The following is a 16,240-nucleotide window of genomic DNA, read 5'->3' as shown; positions in this document are numbered from 1 at the left end:
GGAGGGACGGAGGGCTCGGGGCCGGCGGGAAGCGGAGGCAGTCGGCAGCAGGTCAGCGGCTGGCGCCGGGCAGGGCTGGAGCCTGGAAATCGAAGTTTCGGCTTTTTATAAACCAGAGTTTGTTACCCCGTGAAAAGGCTGCGAGGGGGAAGGGGGAAGGCAGCGCCCCGGCGGCTCCCGCCTCTTGGTAAACTTCTGGCGCTCCTGAATGGGAAACTTGGGGACTTGTCCGTGCTTCTTCCTCAGGGGAGGAGGTCGCCGTGTGGCAGGGAGCGAGGAGCGGGGCCGGCCCGCACAGGCAGCAGTGGCTCCGCAGCGCCTCGGCCGGGGGAGCAGCGCCGTCGTACAGCAGCGCTGCCGGGAATAAATACTGTTACAGATGCTGGCCGGTGATGTCATTTTCCTGAAGGCCGAGGGTGGCGAGGTCCTGAAGGGAGGAGGAGGCGGGAGGCATCGCTTACCTGCCGTGCAGCCCGCGCCCGCCTCGCCTTTCCCCTGAGCGACGGATAAAATAGTTAAAAAGAAAAAAAAAAAGAAAACAAGCCATTTACTCGCCGTAAACCTGCCTGAAGATCCGTATCCCTGCGCCGATTCAGGCGGCAGTCGTTGAGGCGTCGGCGTTCCGCTCATTTAACGCGAAAGAATCTGGACGAGGGGGAGGCGGGAGCGGTTTGCCTGGGCAGAGCTGGTGCCCCGTGGCCGTGGGGAGGCCGCGGCACGGCGTGGCGGGACGGTGGTCTGCCTGCACGCCCGTGTGCTGCTGGCACCAGCAGTTAACTCTGTTTCACTTGGCGCCTGGGCGGTTCCCCCCGCGGGACCCGGTTTTGCTGGGGCGGTGGAGGGGCAGGCACAGCCGGGTGGTGGGCGGGTGCGTGGCTCTGGCTAATTAGGTTGTCTGTTAATGACCAGAACAAAGCTTGGGAGAACAAAGCATTAGGAGTGCTGTGGGTACGCGATTCCATCAATTGCAAACTTTAATTGCAGAATTCACTGCAGGCTGAGTGCGAAAGTCGTAAAATAAGGGTAGAAAAGCAGTTCCATTTTTTAGATATACCGGTGAATTGTTCCCCTCTTCCTCCATCTCTTAAAAAAAAAAAAATCCTCAAGATTTCTCTGATTGAAGAAAATTTCTTTGCCCACCAGAAAGGAATTATCAGGAAGACGCATAAAATCATTTTGAAAAGGGCTTGTTAATTCATCCAAACATTGTACATAAAGTTCTGTTTCTTTAAAAGTAAGCTGTTAGGAAAGGTAGCAGCAAAACCTGTGAGGTGTATGAATATTTCTGTGAAAGCCTGTGCTTTTTAAACAAAAGCTTGTCAGTTGACCAGATGGAGGCAGAAATATCTTCTTCTGTGTTCTCTTATATCTGTTGCTCTCCAGACAGCTAGGGATGGCTGCAAAAGTTATGCTACAAAGAGGAGAGAGGAGTTGGGAATCACTGAGAGATGCTGATCTCAGTAACCCCAGAGCAATGCAGAATCACGTTGTAATGGAATTACACTAGTGTGTTGTTAACATGGGGCTCCCAGGGCATTTATTGACATTTGTAGTATTTATTGACATTTGTAGCATCTATGGTGATAGTACACAGAGATTGTAAAGCCAGGGTATGATGAGCGTGTTTTAACTGTTGGATAGAGAATATCATTTAAGGTCACTACAGGGACTCTCAATGCACCATTTCTGCTATAAAAATAAAAGGCTAGTTTTTTAGTACCTCTGGGGAATACATTGCATCACTTCTCATCAAAACATGCAGACTTTTTGTGTAGTGTATGTGCCCGTTTGCTTTAATCTCTACACATTTTTTACTGGGTTTGAACTATGTAAAATAGTTGCAGCTCTTTTAAAGGTTAGAGCTGCTGTGTGGAAATACATTGTCTTACTCATTTCTTGTAGTCAAAGACTGGCTGTTGTGGCGCACATGAATTAAGTGTGGAAAATTGGTCTCCTTTCTGTCTCTCACAGTAATAGCAAAAAGTTTAGACTGGCCTGACTGGGTCTAAATTGCCATTATTATAAATAAATATTATACTAAAATAATATAAATTAATATATAAAATAATATATATAGTATAATCTATTATATAGAATAATATTTTATTATAAAAGCATGTCCAAATCTTCAGTTCTCCTCTTGCTGTAGATGACTGCAGGGGGGTGGCTGGGCCTATAAAATAGCTTTTCTCGGGAAACAAATCAGACTTTGAGACAAATTGCACAGATTTTCATGTGAAATGGAGCCACCTCTTGAAGACTAATTTCATTTTGAGTCCTGCAGACAGAAGGCTATGCGAGCAGGAACTTCACTAGCCCTGGCCTTACACTGAGGGGCATGTGTGTGCTTCCCTGTTGTCCTGCCAGAGCTGGCTGCTAGGTGCTGTGAAAATCCTGAAAATATTCCAGCTACTGGCTGTGGATAGTTATGTGGCATAGGACTTTTTTTCACAGGCAATTTAAAGGAACAGTTTTTATCAAAATAGCAAGACTACAGAAGAAGTAGCATTGACTGAGTTTTCAGAAATAGTCTAGTTTGGTCTTAAATCAGCTGCTTTAAGGGACAATGTTAAGTAATTTGCTCCTTGTATTGCCTTTATTGCTTCATCCTATGAAGTCTCCTTGAGAGCAGCCAGCTCAATGAGGAGTGAATTCCCTAGTTCACACAAAACCAGAAATGTTTTTTAGCTATTTAAGATTCTTCAGCCCCTTTATCTACAGCATTTACGTTTAATAAGACCTTGTTGTGATAAACCAGTGTATTTTTCACTGCCAGAGAACTTGCAGTGCTGGAAGTTGAACAAGCATAGCAGTTTTGTTAGAAGAGCAGGGAGATCTTGGTGAAAAGAGGATGTGAGAAGGGCAGGGCTAGCCAGGAAAGATATAAATGTATATATGCTTGCTCAATGCTGGGAATAGAGGGAAGTCAGAAGAACCACTAGATAAAAGTGCCAGTGTCTTCATGCAGGAGGCCATTGGTGCCACTGCAGCTTATTGACATGGGTTATACAAAACCTTGCGGTAAGTACCGATACTTTTACTGTAACTCTTACTATGACAAATTTAATTTCCCTTTTTCATTTCCCTCCTTATCCCTGGACTGATCCCCATCTTGCTTCCTCTTCATTATTCTCACTTATGCAGGCATATGATCCACATCTCTTGCCAGACTTGCTGCTGCTTCTCACATCCCTTGAATCCCTGTTGACACTTCATTTGGCCAAGGCCTGTCTTCTCTCTGCTTTGCCTTTGCAACCTGTGGGTGAGCACTTTGCTCTCTGGTTCGTTTTAATTCCTGGTAGTCTGTTTTCTGTCTTCCTCACTTGACTGAAGCTGCTGTCCTCAAAATGGCTAACTGAATTTTCTCTTCAACATCGTTGGCAGCTTCTTGAAGAAATCATTGGTTTTTATTTTTCATTTCAGGAACAAGAAGCCCATTCTGTTCCCAGATAGGAAGCATTTCCCCATAAGCATCTGTCCTGTTGTCTCCCATACTAGACTCTTGCTTTGTCCAGGTATCATCTCTGCCATCTCTCTCCATTCCTACTTAAGGTGTTCTGCTGTTTCAGCTACTGTATCAGGCTTGAAAAATCTTTTCCATTTTGCCCATATACATACCCTTTCTCTGTATAAACTTCAATACTAATGTTAATTTCTCTAAATAGATGTGTTCACAGACTATTGCTATTAGAACAGGTGGTCTCTCTTTATCATAACTTGGTGGTGTTTTACAAAGGATTGTAAGAGTCTCAAGGTGGCCTTCAGAAAAATTTTATTCATTAGCCCTTTCAGAAATGGAACCATTCCAGAAATGAGGCAGTAGTTCTCAATGCTGGATTATTTTAGACCTTTGTCAGTGCACTGAGGTATCTCACATTAGTGTATGTTTTGGTCTTTTCTAGCAGCGCCCCCCTGACTGATGCCACATCAATTGCAACAATTGCACTGGAATTGAATCCAGCATCTGGAGTGCCCAAGATAAGGCAAAGAACACAATATGCACTCAAGCTGCATAAGCATTTACCTTTAGACATACTAGATGTGTAACCTCACATTGTAAAACTAACAGATCCTTTAACAAGAGACTTAGTATTTTGTACCTTTGAGATCCCTTGAGAAGACTCATGTTAAATCACTATGGAAGCTGTGACTCTTTCCAGAAAGAGAGGTGTTGGACTTGCAGGTAAGTTGAAGACGTTACAATGTCAACACAGTGGCCTCGTGTTTAAAAAAAACCCAATACCAACAAAAAACCACCCTAGCAAAGCAGAATCCGTCTTGTATGTCAGAATCTTATGGGCAGTGTGGGAGTGTGTTTCTCTAAGAGAACAAGTACATTTCTCATGCTGATCAGGACTTTCAGGTGCAGTTGCACTAGAAAATTTTTGTGTTTACTTTAGCCTGAGTACGACCTGCAGTTTCTTCAGTATAGATGATACACTCTGCTACAAACATGCACATACCTGCCTTGCTCTTAACTACATGTGTCAGGAAGTCTTTCTGTTCCAGCACTGTTTAAGGTGTTCAGCTGCTCATCTGATGTGGCATTTTCTTAGTCTGTGGATGGTGGAAATTTCCATTTTTTCTTATTAAAAGAGACTGATAAAAATTACTGTTTTCTCCAGTACTGGTGGTGGTGATTTTTTTGCCTTAAATTTAATACTGCAGCTGAAAATATCACTGAGTACATCATTATGCACAGATTTTATATTGCCAGCTCTGACTTCCCAGCTTGGCGTTTTTGCTCTTTCTTCTTTTCTCCCCTGATGCTTAGCTTCACTTTATATTGCTTTTTGATTGCTCTTTTGTTTCTCCACTCTCTTGCAGATCACCCTGTGTGAAAGGGAACATGCTGTCTCCTGCAGCATATGCATGCACACCCCTTCCAGTAGCAGCCACGTTCTGTACTGACTTGGATTTAGTCAGATGCAGGGCAGGCATCTTTGAGACCTTCTGATTTTCCCATATTTGCCATGTTCTTGTCCTTTCACTGTATTTCGTCTTTCTTTTTTGATCCTCTTTGTAGGTGGATCTGAAAGAGTGAAGAAAATACTTCTATTGCGTTTGTACACAACAGCACTTTGGTTCATTATTATGGTTTCCTGGATGTTTGTCTCCATTCTTTTCACAAAGTAGGAGGAAAGAAAATACATTAGAATAATGTGGTCCTAGAATAACCAAATTGAGCAGAGAATGTTGGGTAGATGCAGTATCTTGAAAGAAAAGGATTAATATTTCTATTGCATGTGTTTTAAGGTGACTCTATCTCTTTAACTAAAAGCTTGCAAAAGCTTTAGAGTAAATGATATTTTCAACATTGTTTGGTCTCCATGATAGAGTTCATTTATGGAATGAGCTCTCCTAAACAAAGAGATGTGCCACTGTGGCTTCTAGGAAGCTGAGTGACTCAGAAATCAGCCACTTCATCTGATGGGTCATGTGAATAGTGTAATGAAAGGTTGATTTGTCTGAGTAGATGCAGTCACTTACTCATGTGGTAAGAAAGTCAGATCACTTGGTTACATTCCTTTTGGTTGAAAGAGTTTCGCAGTTTTGGAGTTGGCTGTGATCCAGAACAGTTGTGCTGGGGATTTGCCTGGTCTCAGCCTTTGGAGAGCTTAACTCTTAATGCAGTTACCTGCATCTGTGCAGGTCAGTGACTGTAAATTAGGCCCTACTGGTCCTCTGAAATTGGAGGAGCTAAGCTAGTTTGCTCTGTGGTTGTAAGTGTAGGTAGGTAGTATCACTAAAATGAAGTAGTATAAACAGTGTGTTTCTCCAGCGTCAAGCAGGAAAATCTACACTGATGCAGACTGCAGCTTCTGGTATGGAAAACCCATAGCAATTAGGTTGTTCCAGTAGCAGGTCACCTAGAAGAATCTGTGAGCTGACAGGGCTCAGTTACAGCTTGTCAGGGGAGTGCGGGGAGAGTATTTGGAAAGTTTGTCAGCACTGTAAACGTCTTGGGAAATTGTGAGAATTTTGTAGCAGCAGAGCTGGCACCTTTACAGAATCATTGAAGAAGGGCTTTGTGATTTGTTTTTATTAATAGGACTGGAATCAGAATCTAAGAACATCTTCAAAATATCCTATGACCTGCTGAAGTAACAAGTACATTTTAGCTGTTACTGGAGGGTGCCAGTAATTTGCGTTGGTCATGCAAATTCTCATTGTCTATGTGGAGGTGATTTTGTTGCGATCTTGCAAAAAATCTGCTTTTTGCATGGGAAATCATATGTACAAACTTCATACCTAAATGAATCTATTGTTGAATTGTAATTACAATATAACTTCATGCCTGCTATATAGTATATTAACTACAATTAAAAAACCCCAACCTTTAGTAATACAATAGAGAGCAGTCTGATCCTGATTCCTACTGCTTTGTGCCTTCTAAAGAAAAATGGAAATAAATGGCCATCTAAAAAGAGTTCTCCAGAGCTGGTATAGAGAATGAGGACATACACAGCATACATATTTGTAGAGAAGGAGAGAGCATTCATGCTGAAGAGTACAGTTTCTAAACAAGATCTCTACAGCAATGAGAGGGTTTCCTGAACCTGTAGCTGTCTGAGCTAATGATCTCTTTCGGTCTCTAGGTGTACATACAGGGGCTGAGGTCAGGCATCCAAGCCTAAGTGTTTGCCCAGGCTTTGAATTGGTATCTTCATTACAAGCTGTATTGGGTGCAATCTCTTCCCTTTATGAAAGTGGAGGTGGGTTGGATGCCTCATCCAGTAATGAATATGAATTGTGATGCCATCTTCCAGGCCTAGTTCATCATATGGGGAAAGATTCTGTGAATTTAGTTATTCTGTGCAATTCTTGCTCAATGAGAGGTCCAGATTTTTTTGTGTGAATCATAAGAGGTGGGATCTTGTATATTTATAATCATTTATTTCAGTCTCTTCTGTAACAATGTCACTTCTCAGGTACTGAAAAAACGTGTTTTTAACTTTTATGGTTACTAACCCAGATTTGATAAGATTAACCAAATTAAACCAATGCAGTGATATTTTCCCTGGTTTACACCTGTCTGAACCAATAGCTTTTGGAGGTGTGGAGTGCTCTGTGCCCTTAAGTGGTGTATTAGCTCTGAAATCTTCAGCAGCATTTTCACTGTTACCATCATTTCACTCTTGGCTTTCTTAACAGAAACATCAGTGATTTTCCCACTGTCTCACTACTGCCTTTCAAACCTGGTGCCCTCAAGCAAAACACTTATTCCTGGTTTAGCTAAAACTGTCTCATAGTTCACAAGCCTCACTTACAGGGACAGTTATCATATTGGCAATGCTTTATACGGGGTCTGTTGTTGTAACAAAGAAAAAGCAACGCAAATTGCTACTATAAATTAATTCCTCCTGCAAAATTAATTGCTATGAAATATAATTTTATTCCCTTTATTTCCTTGTCCAGATATGTTTAGACAGATGCTCTGCTTTGTCTACTGAAACATGAAAAGCTAATAAAAAATATTAAGTTATGTGCTAAGAACAGGCAGTTAATAAAGCAGATGCCATTGTTGTTGTTTGGGGCAAGCTACAGTAAATTAGTGGTACAGAAGAGAGACTGCCTGCTATAGATATTTTTTTCCTAAAACCCGAATAAATAAGTGGAAGTACCTGAGGAAGAAGCTTTTTAATAAAGTTGGCTGTGATACTATGCAGAGGTTGGAAGTATTCTTTGGTGACTAACTGAAGGGTGTATCTCCAAAGATAAGGTTTAAATTGATGTTTTATACAATTGTTTTTTACAGGCTTGGTAGTATGAAGGACGGATTGCCTCTTTCTCCAAAGTTAACTCCAAGCTGACTTCTCACTGCGAACGGACAGTTTATCAAAGATGAGGCTAGGTGGAGCAGCTTCTTGCTATCTCAACTATGGAAGGCCAGTTTTGTGATAACTTTGAGATTTCTGTGGAAAAGCCTCCGGGAGCAAGTCCTCCATCCTTCATTGCTTTGCTGAAGGTATACCGAGAACTTCTGGTCAGTAGAATCCGAAACACACAGTGTTTGATTGACAACTTGATTAAGAATGACTACTTCTCCACTGAAGATGCAGACATTGTTGTCCAGTTTCCAACTCAAGCAGATAAGGTATTCTTTTTATTTCACTAGCCAGCATGAGCTTCTTACTACTTCCAATTTACCACTGGGTTTTATGGCCTTATCTGGCAATTTTATGTCTAGTGTCTGTCTTTGTTATTTTGGAGTTTCCCTACACAGCACATCACTTTCCAGCATGGATGGCACTGCTTGTAATGCCCGTTGGCAGCTGTAAGAACAAGCAGGGTGATAATTGCTGTTCTGTTCCCCCAGCTGCAGCTTTGTGCTCTGGTAAGGAGGTGACCACAGTGGCTGTTAGAGCGCAGCTTGCTACAGCAAGGCTTCATTATTGTGTAGAGTATTGCAAGGAAAATCTACTTGAGGATGCTGTGAGACAGATCTTCCTGCTTTAGAGGAGGAGAGACAGAAATGAAATACTATTTTAGAAATTAATGATTGTGTGTTGTCCATGTGCGCACCTTCCCTTCTCTTTAAAGACCTATGTACACTGTAGATGTTTGTATGAAAAACTGATATATCCTGGCACATTTGGGTTTTTGATTCATCTCTGGACATCAGTAGCAAAAATTATTTCCTAGTCTTTTGACAGGAGAAAATTATCACATGTACACAGTTGCTTTTTGCATCATGACTTAAAACAAACTCTACGTTTGTTTCTCTGGCCAACCAGTCATGCAGCTTCAGAATAGTGTCACAGTTAGAGGCAGGCAAACCATAAAAAATTCAGAGACTTCACTAACAGTGCAGATTTTCATAAAATAATCATTCTCACTGGCAAGTTGAAATGGTAACACAGTGCTCACTCTGTGTATAGGGTCAAAGTGAAATAAATGCACACTGTATGATCATCTCCATTTCTTACTGTTCAACATAATATACATGCTTGTTGTAACAAAGCTGAGGGGGGGGCCATGCATCAGGAATCTAAACAGCAACACAGAGCAGGCCACAGTAGTGTAAGTGAAGTGGACTCTGTGGGAGCTTATCTGGAAGGCATAAAATTGCTTTTTAGAGCATACAAATTGTCAAAAAACACCATGTTTTTGCTGTGCTGCATGTAGCTCACCCTGCTTTAAGCTCACAAGAGACCACAGTCTATAGAAACCTTTTGGCTGGTTTAGAACTGAATTCTTCATTTATTTCTAGCAAGAAGATCCAGACGTTCAAAATGAGCCCCCTGATCATTGCTCTGTCTCACAGAGGGTTTTGTACTGTAGTTGCCCTGTACTGGTTGCACAGGGATCAGACTCTGCCTTGCCTTTAGAGGTAGCGCTTAGTCTTGAACTGCTCTAGTCACTGCCTGGTAGCCAGTAGTTTTAGTAATGGTTGTACAGAGAGAGCCTGCAGAACTGAGCTGCTGTGTTAAAAGGAAGAGTTGTAGGTTTTTGGATCTATATTAAGATCCAGAGAGAGATTCTGCCTCCCCTGCTCTGGATCTGGCTGGATCCTGAGGTAAATCTGAATGTGACTGGAGTATTTACAAACCAGAAGGTGAATTTAGGGCACTGAGAAATCACCCCTTTTTAAAATTGTAACCAGCATGAGATTTAAAATACACTATCTAGCCAGGCTGAGGAAATCCTTTGGGTTCTCTCTTGAGGAGTGGTATTTATCCATTTTGTTTCTGGTTAGCATATGATCTAGCTGCAAGTTCAGACCTTAACTTGCAGAGCCAACTCTCTTGCAACATCCAAAGACAAACAGCAGGTGGGTTTTGTGATGATTCAAATTCAGAGCTAGGTTTTGGATTCAAGTTTTTGAAGCACCAGTTTTGATTTTTGTCCCCTGTTCCAGTCCAAAAAGGATCCTAAAGCAGTCTACAAGTGTAACTGTGATAAAATGTTATGTGTCAGTGATCTTTCATGTGGTGTTTCTTCAGGTTCGCAAAATTCTAGACTTGGTTCAAAGCAAGGGAGAAGAAGTTTCAGAATATTTCATCTGTGTCCTGCAGAAAGTCGCTGATGCTTACTATGAACTTCAACCTTGGCTGGATGAAATAGGTTACGAGCCTTCAGAGAATATTTGTAGTAAGCCTGTGGTAAATACAGATCCAGGTAAGGCCATGCATCTATATCCTCTTCTTTAGAACTACCCAGCTAACGGGGTGACATGAGAATAAGAGTCTAGGCAGGCACAGCCAGGGAAGATAATTGTGCACATGCTGTGCTTGCTACCAGTGGTAGCCAAGTAATTAAAAGGCACACTATAACACAACAGTCATGTTGATATTTTGCACCCTGTTTTGCTAAAGTCAAGCTCTTTCTGCATTTGTTCATGGATATGTGGTGTAATGTCATAACCACCTTGTACCATCTGTAGTATTTTCTAGGCCTCTACTACAATTTTTTAGCAACACTAATGATGTTTTGGCAATGGAATAGCCAGTATTTCATGATGAGGACAGTCAAGCAATGAGGCATGTTGCCCAGAGAGGCTGTGCAGTCTCCATACTTGGAGGTTTTCATGATCCAACTAGTAACCTCATCTGATCTCATAAATGATCGTGTTCTGAGCGGGAGCTGGGACTGGAGAACTTCTGAAGTCCCTTCCAACCTGAATTATTCTGTCATCCTAGATGATGAGTTATACCAAAAGTCAAAGTATTGAAGAAATAAATGTTTTCCTCTTGAGAGGCTTTTTCATACAATAGAAATACAAGAGTTACTTTGCCCCCATCTGAAGCAATGTTTCTGTTGCAATAAAACCAGAAGCCACCATTGCACAATAACTGAAACTCTTTTTTTTTTTTTTGTCATCTTAAAAAGAATCTTTTGAGGTGCCTGGCACCTGCTTTCTGAAATGCATGCCTTCTATATAATAATAAAAAATAACGAACAAGTTAGGAAAGAACCACCTACCTGATAAAAATCACAGGTAGAATATAAATATAGTGAAAAGGCAGATGCCAAGATTAATCAGTGACCAATAACCCCGACAAGCCTTTCCAGAGAGTAAAACAGCCTTTAACAAAGTGTCAGGGTCTTGGCTTTGAGTCTCAGATGAAAGGTAACAGCCCCTTAAACCAATGCATTGACAGTACTGGCTTTCAGGAAACTGTGGCTCACATGTCACCTTTCATTAGCACCTGAATTTCCCAAGAGAGTGATCGTGGTAGCACAAATAAAAGTAATCTACCAAAGAACCAATTTTATGTTAGAATTACTTTTGCTTATTAGCCCCTCTCCATTCCCAAAGAGGTGGGTCATTGTATACATATGATTTTTAATAATAGTTCACTGTCTTTTTAGTTAGCAGGTACTGCCAGAAACTCAGATATGAACTGGGACGGGACTCCAAGTTTGTTATGTCATACGCTCAGAGGGAAGAGATGCTGCTTGAAGAAATCTACTCTAACAGTACTATGCAGCTGCTCAGTTTTACCAATGATAGTCTAGGAGAAGTGTGTCAGTTAGAAGCCCTTTTTGATGACACAGCTGGGTTAATTAATGAAGATGGAGAGACTATTTATGTCTTTGGTGATGCAGGAATTGGAAAATCCATCTTGTTGCAAAAGATACAAAGCCTTTGGGCTAGAAGAGAATTGGACATAGGGGCCAAATTTTTCTTCCGTTTCCGATGTAGGATGTTCAGTTGCTTTAAGGAAGATGAAGCCATATGTTTGAAAGACCTGCTCTTCAAATATAATTGCTACCCAGACCAGGACCCCACAGAGGTGTTCCATTATATCTTGCAATTCCCTCATACGGTTCTTTTCACATTTGATGGCTTCGATGAGATCTATTCCAACTTTGATCTCAGTAGTGTGCCTGAGATGTGTTCACCCAATGAACCCATCCACCCCCTGGTGCTGCTGGTAAGCCTTCTCAAAGGAAAGCTTCTTAAGGGATCCAAGAAAATTCTTACAGCGAGGACAGGAACCGAGATCCAGAGAAACATCATTAGAAAGAAAGTGTTGCTCCGTGGTTTCTCCAGCAATAACCTGAAAGAATACACTGCTACGTTTTTCAAAGATGAGGGGCAACGAACACTGGTATTGAACCAGTTGGAAGCCAACCCCAATCTCTGCAGTTTGTGTTCAGTGCCTTTGTTTTGCTGGATTATCTTTAAATGCTATGAACACTTCCATTCCATGTTTGACAGCCACGAGCTTCCAGACTGTTCTGTTACATTGACAGATGTATTTTTGCTCATGATTGAAGTCCATCTGAACCGATCTCTGAAAACAACTTTGCTGAAGAACACCACCAGGAGCCAAGCAGAGATGTTCAAATCAAGGAAGGAAACTCTTCTAGCTTTGGGTAAAATGGCATATAAAGGAATGGAGAACTCTTTCTTTATCTTTGAGCAGGAGGAGGTCTCATCAGTAAACATCTCTGAAGGAGATTTGCAATTGGGCTTTCTCAGGATAGTTAAAGGTTACAGTGGCTGTGACAATCAGACCACTTATGAGTTCTTGCACTTAACCCTTCAGTCTTTTTTCACAGCTTTGTTCCTGGTTATTGAAGAGAAAGTGAGTGCCAAGGCGTTACTTCAGTTTTTCAATGAATGTTCTTTCACTGAGACTGCCCAGTCTACTTGCTTTCGTATTCCTTGGTTGAAGAAACAACTAGCAGGGGAGGATCCTTTCCGAAATAATGAACACTTCCATTTTACCAACCTGTTTCTTTGTGGCCTGCTTTCTAGATCCAAGCAGAAGCTCTTCAGACATTTAGTTTCACCTGCAGTCATTAAGAGGAAGAGAAAGACACTCATCACATACCTTGGGGAGAGCATGAAATCCCACCTGAAAGGCATCACTCGGTCCAGGCTTCCAAACTACAATCAGATCCAGGTCCAGCCCAACTTTGTTTGGATGCTGAGGTGCCTTTATGAGACTCAGAGCGAGAAGGTGGGGAAGTTGGCTGCCAAACGCATGCGTGCTAATTACATCAAGCTCACGTACTGCAACGCCTGCTCTGCTGACTGCAGTGCTATTTCCTTTGTTGTGCATCACTTTCAAAAGCGCCTCGCTCTGGATTTGGACAATAACAACATCAACGACTATGGAGTAAAACAGCTGCTACCTTGTTTCAGCAAGCTTGCAGTGATCAGGTAGGAGTCTGTGCAGGCATGTTCATGCTTATCCTTGGTTTATTCCATAAGCTGCTGAGCTGGAGGAAATATTCTTGAAAGTGGAGAAAGATGAGGGTTTTTATGGTTGCTGGAAAATAAAGTTTCAGATCTTCTGAAACCTTTGTTCAGCCAGTCACAGAACCAGAGACAAGCTGTGAATTCGGAAACCCAAATGGAAGGGTTCATAAGAAGTCCTTAGAAACCAGGACTGTTTAAACCTGTAGGTTTAGTTAGCTCCACCTCAAATTGTTTTGTCTCGGAAGAGGATTTTTATGGGAGAAAGTGCTTAAGGGAAAAGAAAGGAAACAAGTGCTTCCTCCATTATCTGAAGATTGCTTGAGCCTATCTCTGCCCTTGGTCATATGGTGTAAGAGAGGATTCACTACTCACTATAACACTTGATCAAAAGCTCTGAATTTCTTGCTTTTACATCCTACTGAGATGTCTGGCTTTCACAGAACAAAAGCTAACCTGCAGTACTCCATGAAAGGATGGAGTTGAAGTCTTTAGATTTGGTGTTTCCCTGAGGTGATTTGGAGGGAGGACATATGGCTTAGTGTGATCAGGGAAAACTAACTCCACCTCTAACATCACAGGCCAGATTATTCCACTGCCAGTCTCTGAGGTTGTGCCATGTAGCTGTACCTTATTTGTCCAAACATTTAGATGCAGGAAACCAGGAACTTCAAATATATATATATATATATTTTTAATCTACTGCGGCCTTATGAGATTTTTTTTTTTAATATATAAAAATAGATTTATTCCTCATGGTTGTCTGTGCTCTGCCTTGTTTTCCTCTAGGACTAAATCAAAGCAGGTTACACTTGTTTTTTTCCAGTTAGTTGCAAATCAAATGACCTCCCAAGAGAAAGCAATAAGGAAACTTGGAGGGGAAATGCATAAGTACGTAAGACAAAACAAAGATAAAGACAGACTTTCATTATTTGTCCCTATCATATGATCACGCCATGCACAGTACAATCTTAACACCATCCCCAGCACCAAACCAGTCTGTTAGGTTGCTTTTTGTCTTGATGGCTCTTCTGGTGTTAGGACATTCATTTCTAATGACCAATTTCTGCAGGTCAGGAAATGTTGTTTCTAACAGCTTAACCATCCCTTTCAAAGAAGCAGATTGTTCTGATGTAGAAATTGTCTCTGATTTCTCCTATGTGCTTGTGCATTCCAAAGTGACCAAGTTACCAACTAGCAAGAGCTGGGAAAGCTATTGGTGGTAAGGGACTCTTGGCAGTGAATGTTCAGCTTCTGAGTTGGTGCAGAAACTAAAGCTGGTCAAAATGTTTTTGCTGGGACAGCTTTACCCAGAAAATGTGATTCATCAGAATTGGAATGTTTTATGGGAACCTGTCTGTTTAGGCAAGGTGAAAACGCTTGAGAGGTTTAAGAAAACCCCCCAAATACCCAAAACAACTGTGAAAATAAGTATTTGTATTCTGTGAATGACTGGCATTGATTTGCTTTGTGACTAGTTGGGACAATAAAATTAGAAACATCCAGCACACCTATGGGACTGCAGTTTTCCTGGCCAGGGCTTTTCACAACCTTTATTCATTGAAGCTTGAATGTGTTGTGACTTTCAAAATGCCTGGCTTTTGCTAGGTACTCAGAGAGAAGGTTGCACAAAGAGTAGTTTGGAAAGCTTCCTTTTGCTAGGGTGTCAAGCAGAATTTCTTCCTGCAGTCACAGTAAACGCAGGAGGAGAACGAGGTGTTTTGTCCCTGGTTTCTGACTTACTACGTGTTATTGTTTTCAGTTCTATGGGAATAGCTTCCAGAGCATTACCTTGGAGATGGGGACCTTTTGTTTTCTGTTGGTTTTGAAGTGAGTCATATGAAAGTGAGCTCACATTTCCCTTAAAGGTTTTTAATAAATGGCATATTTGTTAAAATGTATATATACCTGTTAAAATATATATATACACCTGTTAAAATATCAGAGGAAAATTCACAGCCCTCTAGTTGTTCATTAACTCATGGATGATGAACACTTGTAATCTGTATTGATTCAAATTTTCTTTTTGTTCCCTTCATTCCAGGCTCAGTGTAAATCAGGTCACAGATCACGGTGTAAGGATCTTGTATGAAGAACTCTCAAAGTACCAAATTGTGACTTTCTTGGGGTATGTACCATCTGAGGGCAAAACGCTAGATACTGATATTAGAAAATAAAACTGCAGTGCTGACACTACTGACACGCAGAGATGGGCTGGAAACCGCAGTTACCTCCTCATTTACTGAACATAAGCAGTGCAGCATTTTGTGTAAGAAACAATTCAGCTGCCGTCCTGTAACAGTGCACTGGGAAAAGGGCCACAGCTTCCTCTCCCATTGCACTGCCTCACAGGGTGGCCTCTGCTAACATCAAGCCCTTCCATAACACAGTGTGGACCACGGCCCGGTTACTGAACTGTGTGGGCATGCTCATGCTATACCTAAAGCCTTCTGCTAGCTGTAGAGAGGAGAAAGCGCAAGCAAGAGAGCATGTGCTTTATAGCTAGAGCTCCTGTTTTCTCTGCTGTAAACTGATTTATTTCAACTATGGAGAGCAAATGCAGCTTGGTAGACACCATCAGGAACACAGAGTTTCAAGTGTCATGTTCATGGTACCAATTTCTTTTAAGCCCTTCATTAGTTCTTAATCAAGTTGAAGCTGGAAGGCATGTTAGCTCTGACTTCCTGCTCTTGGCTAAGTAGCTACATAAAAATGACTTTTTGAGAAGTGAACATGGATACCAAGAGTCGCCTCCTTCCTCCGGTGCCATAATCTAAGTACATCTGCTCAGGTATCTGATCTTCAGTAATATTTGCAAGGAGATTTTATGACTTTTAAAAAAGACCAAAAATATGTTCTTCTGGTGACTTCTCTTCTGGCAATATTATTTCTGTACTAACACAGGAATAAAGGGAAGCTTTGTTTGCTTGGGGAGACCATTTATTTAAAAAATTATATAAATATTTTCCCACGATTTACAGTCTGGTGTTCTTGTATTTTATATCTAGCCTTTCACCATATGAATTGTATATCAAAATAGAAATACAAGCACATGTGGATGTGTCCAAAGCCGTACAAACAAGA

General features: G+C 41.5%; 1 protein-coding gene across 4 annotated transcripts in view; it reads left to right on the top strand.

The window, feature by feature from the left end:
• Nucleotides 1–47: 47 nt before the first annotated feature.
• The window catches only part of NOD1 (nucleotide binding oligomerization domain containing 1), a 28,405-nt gene continuing 12,212 nt past the window's right edge, over nucleotides 48–16,240 (top strand). For 2 of the 4 annotated variants that reach the window (XR_003397805.1, XM_026842967.1), the window contains exons 1-5: nucleotides 48–389; nucleotides 7,760–8,098; nucleotides 9,948–10,122; nucleotides 11,317–13,120; nucleotides 15,201–15,284. Coding sequence is in view for 3 of the 4 variants with exons in the window: in XM_026842967.1 (XP_026698768.1) it covers nucleotides 7,883–8,098; nucleotides 9,948–10,122; nucleotides 11,317–13,120; nucleotides 15,201–15,284 (2,279 nt within the window). In the remaining variant the exon portion in view is untranslated. Of the gene's footprint in view, nucleotides 390–3,433; nucleotides 3,516–6,621; nucleotides 6,717–7,759; nucleotides 8,099–9,947; nucleotides 10,123–11,316; nucleotides 13,121–15,200; nucleotides 15,285–16,240 lie in introns of those variants that run through there. The other 2 variants (XM_026842968.1, XM_026842969.1) reach the window with 2 other exon arrangements.

This window comes from Athene cunicularia (assembly GCF_003259725.1).
Source record: "Athene cunicularia isolate RWA chromosome 2 unlocalized genomic scaffold, athCun1 chr2_part1, whole genome shotgun sequence".
Lineage (NCBI taxonomy): Eukaryota > Metazoa > Chordata > Aves > Strigiformes > Strigidae > Athene > Athene cunicularia.
Note: the sequence above shows the minus strand (reverse complement) of the source record. Positions and strands in the feature narration are given on the sequence as shown.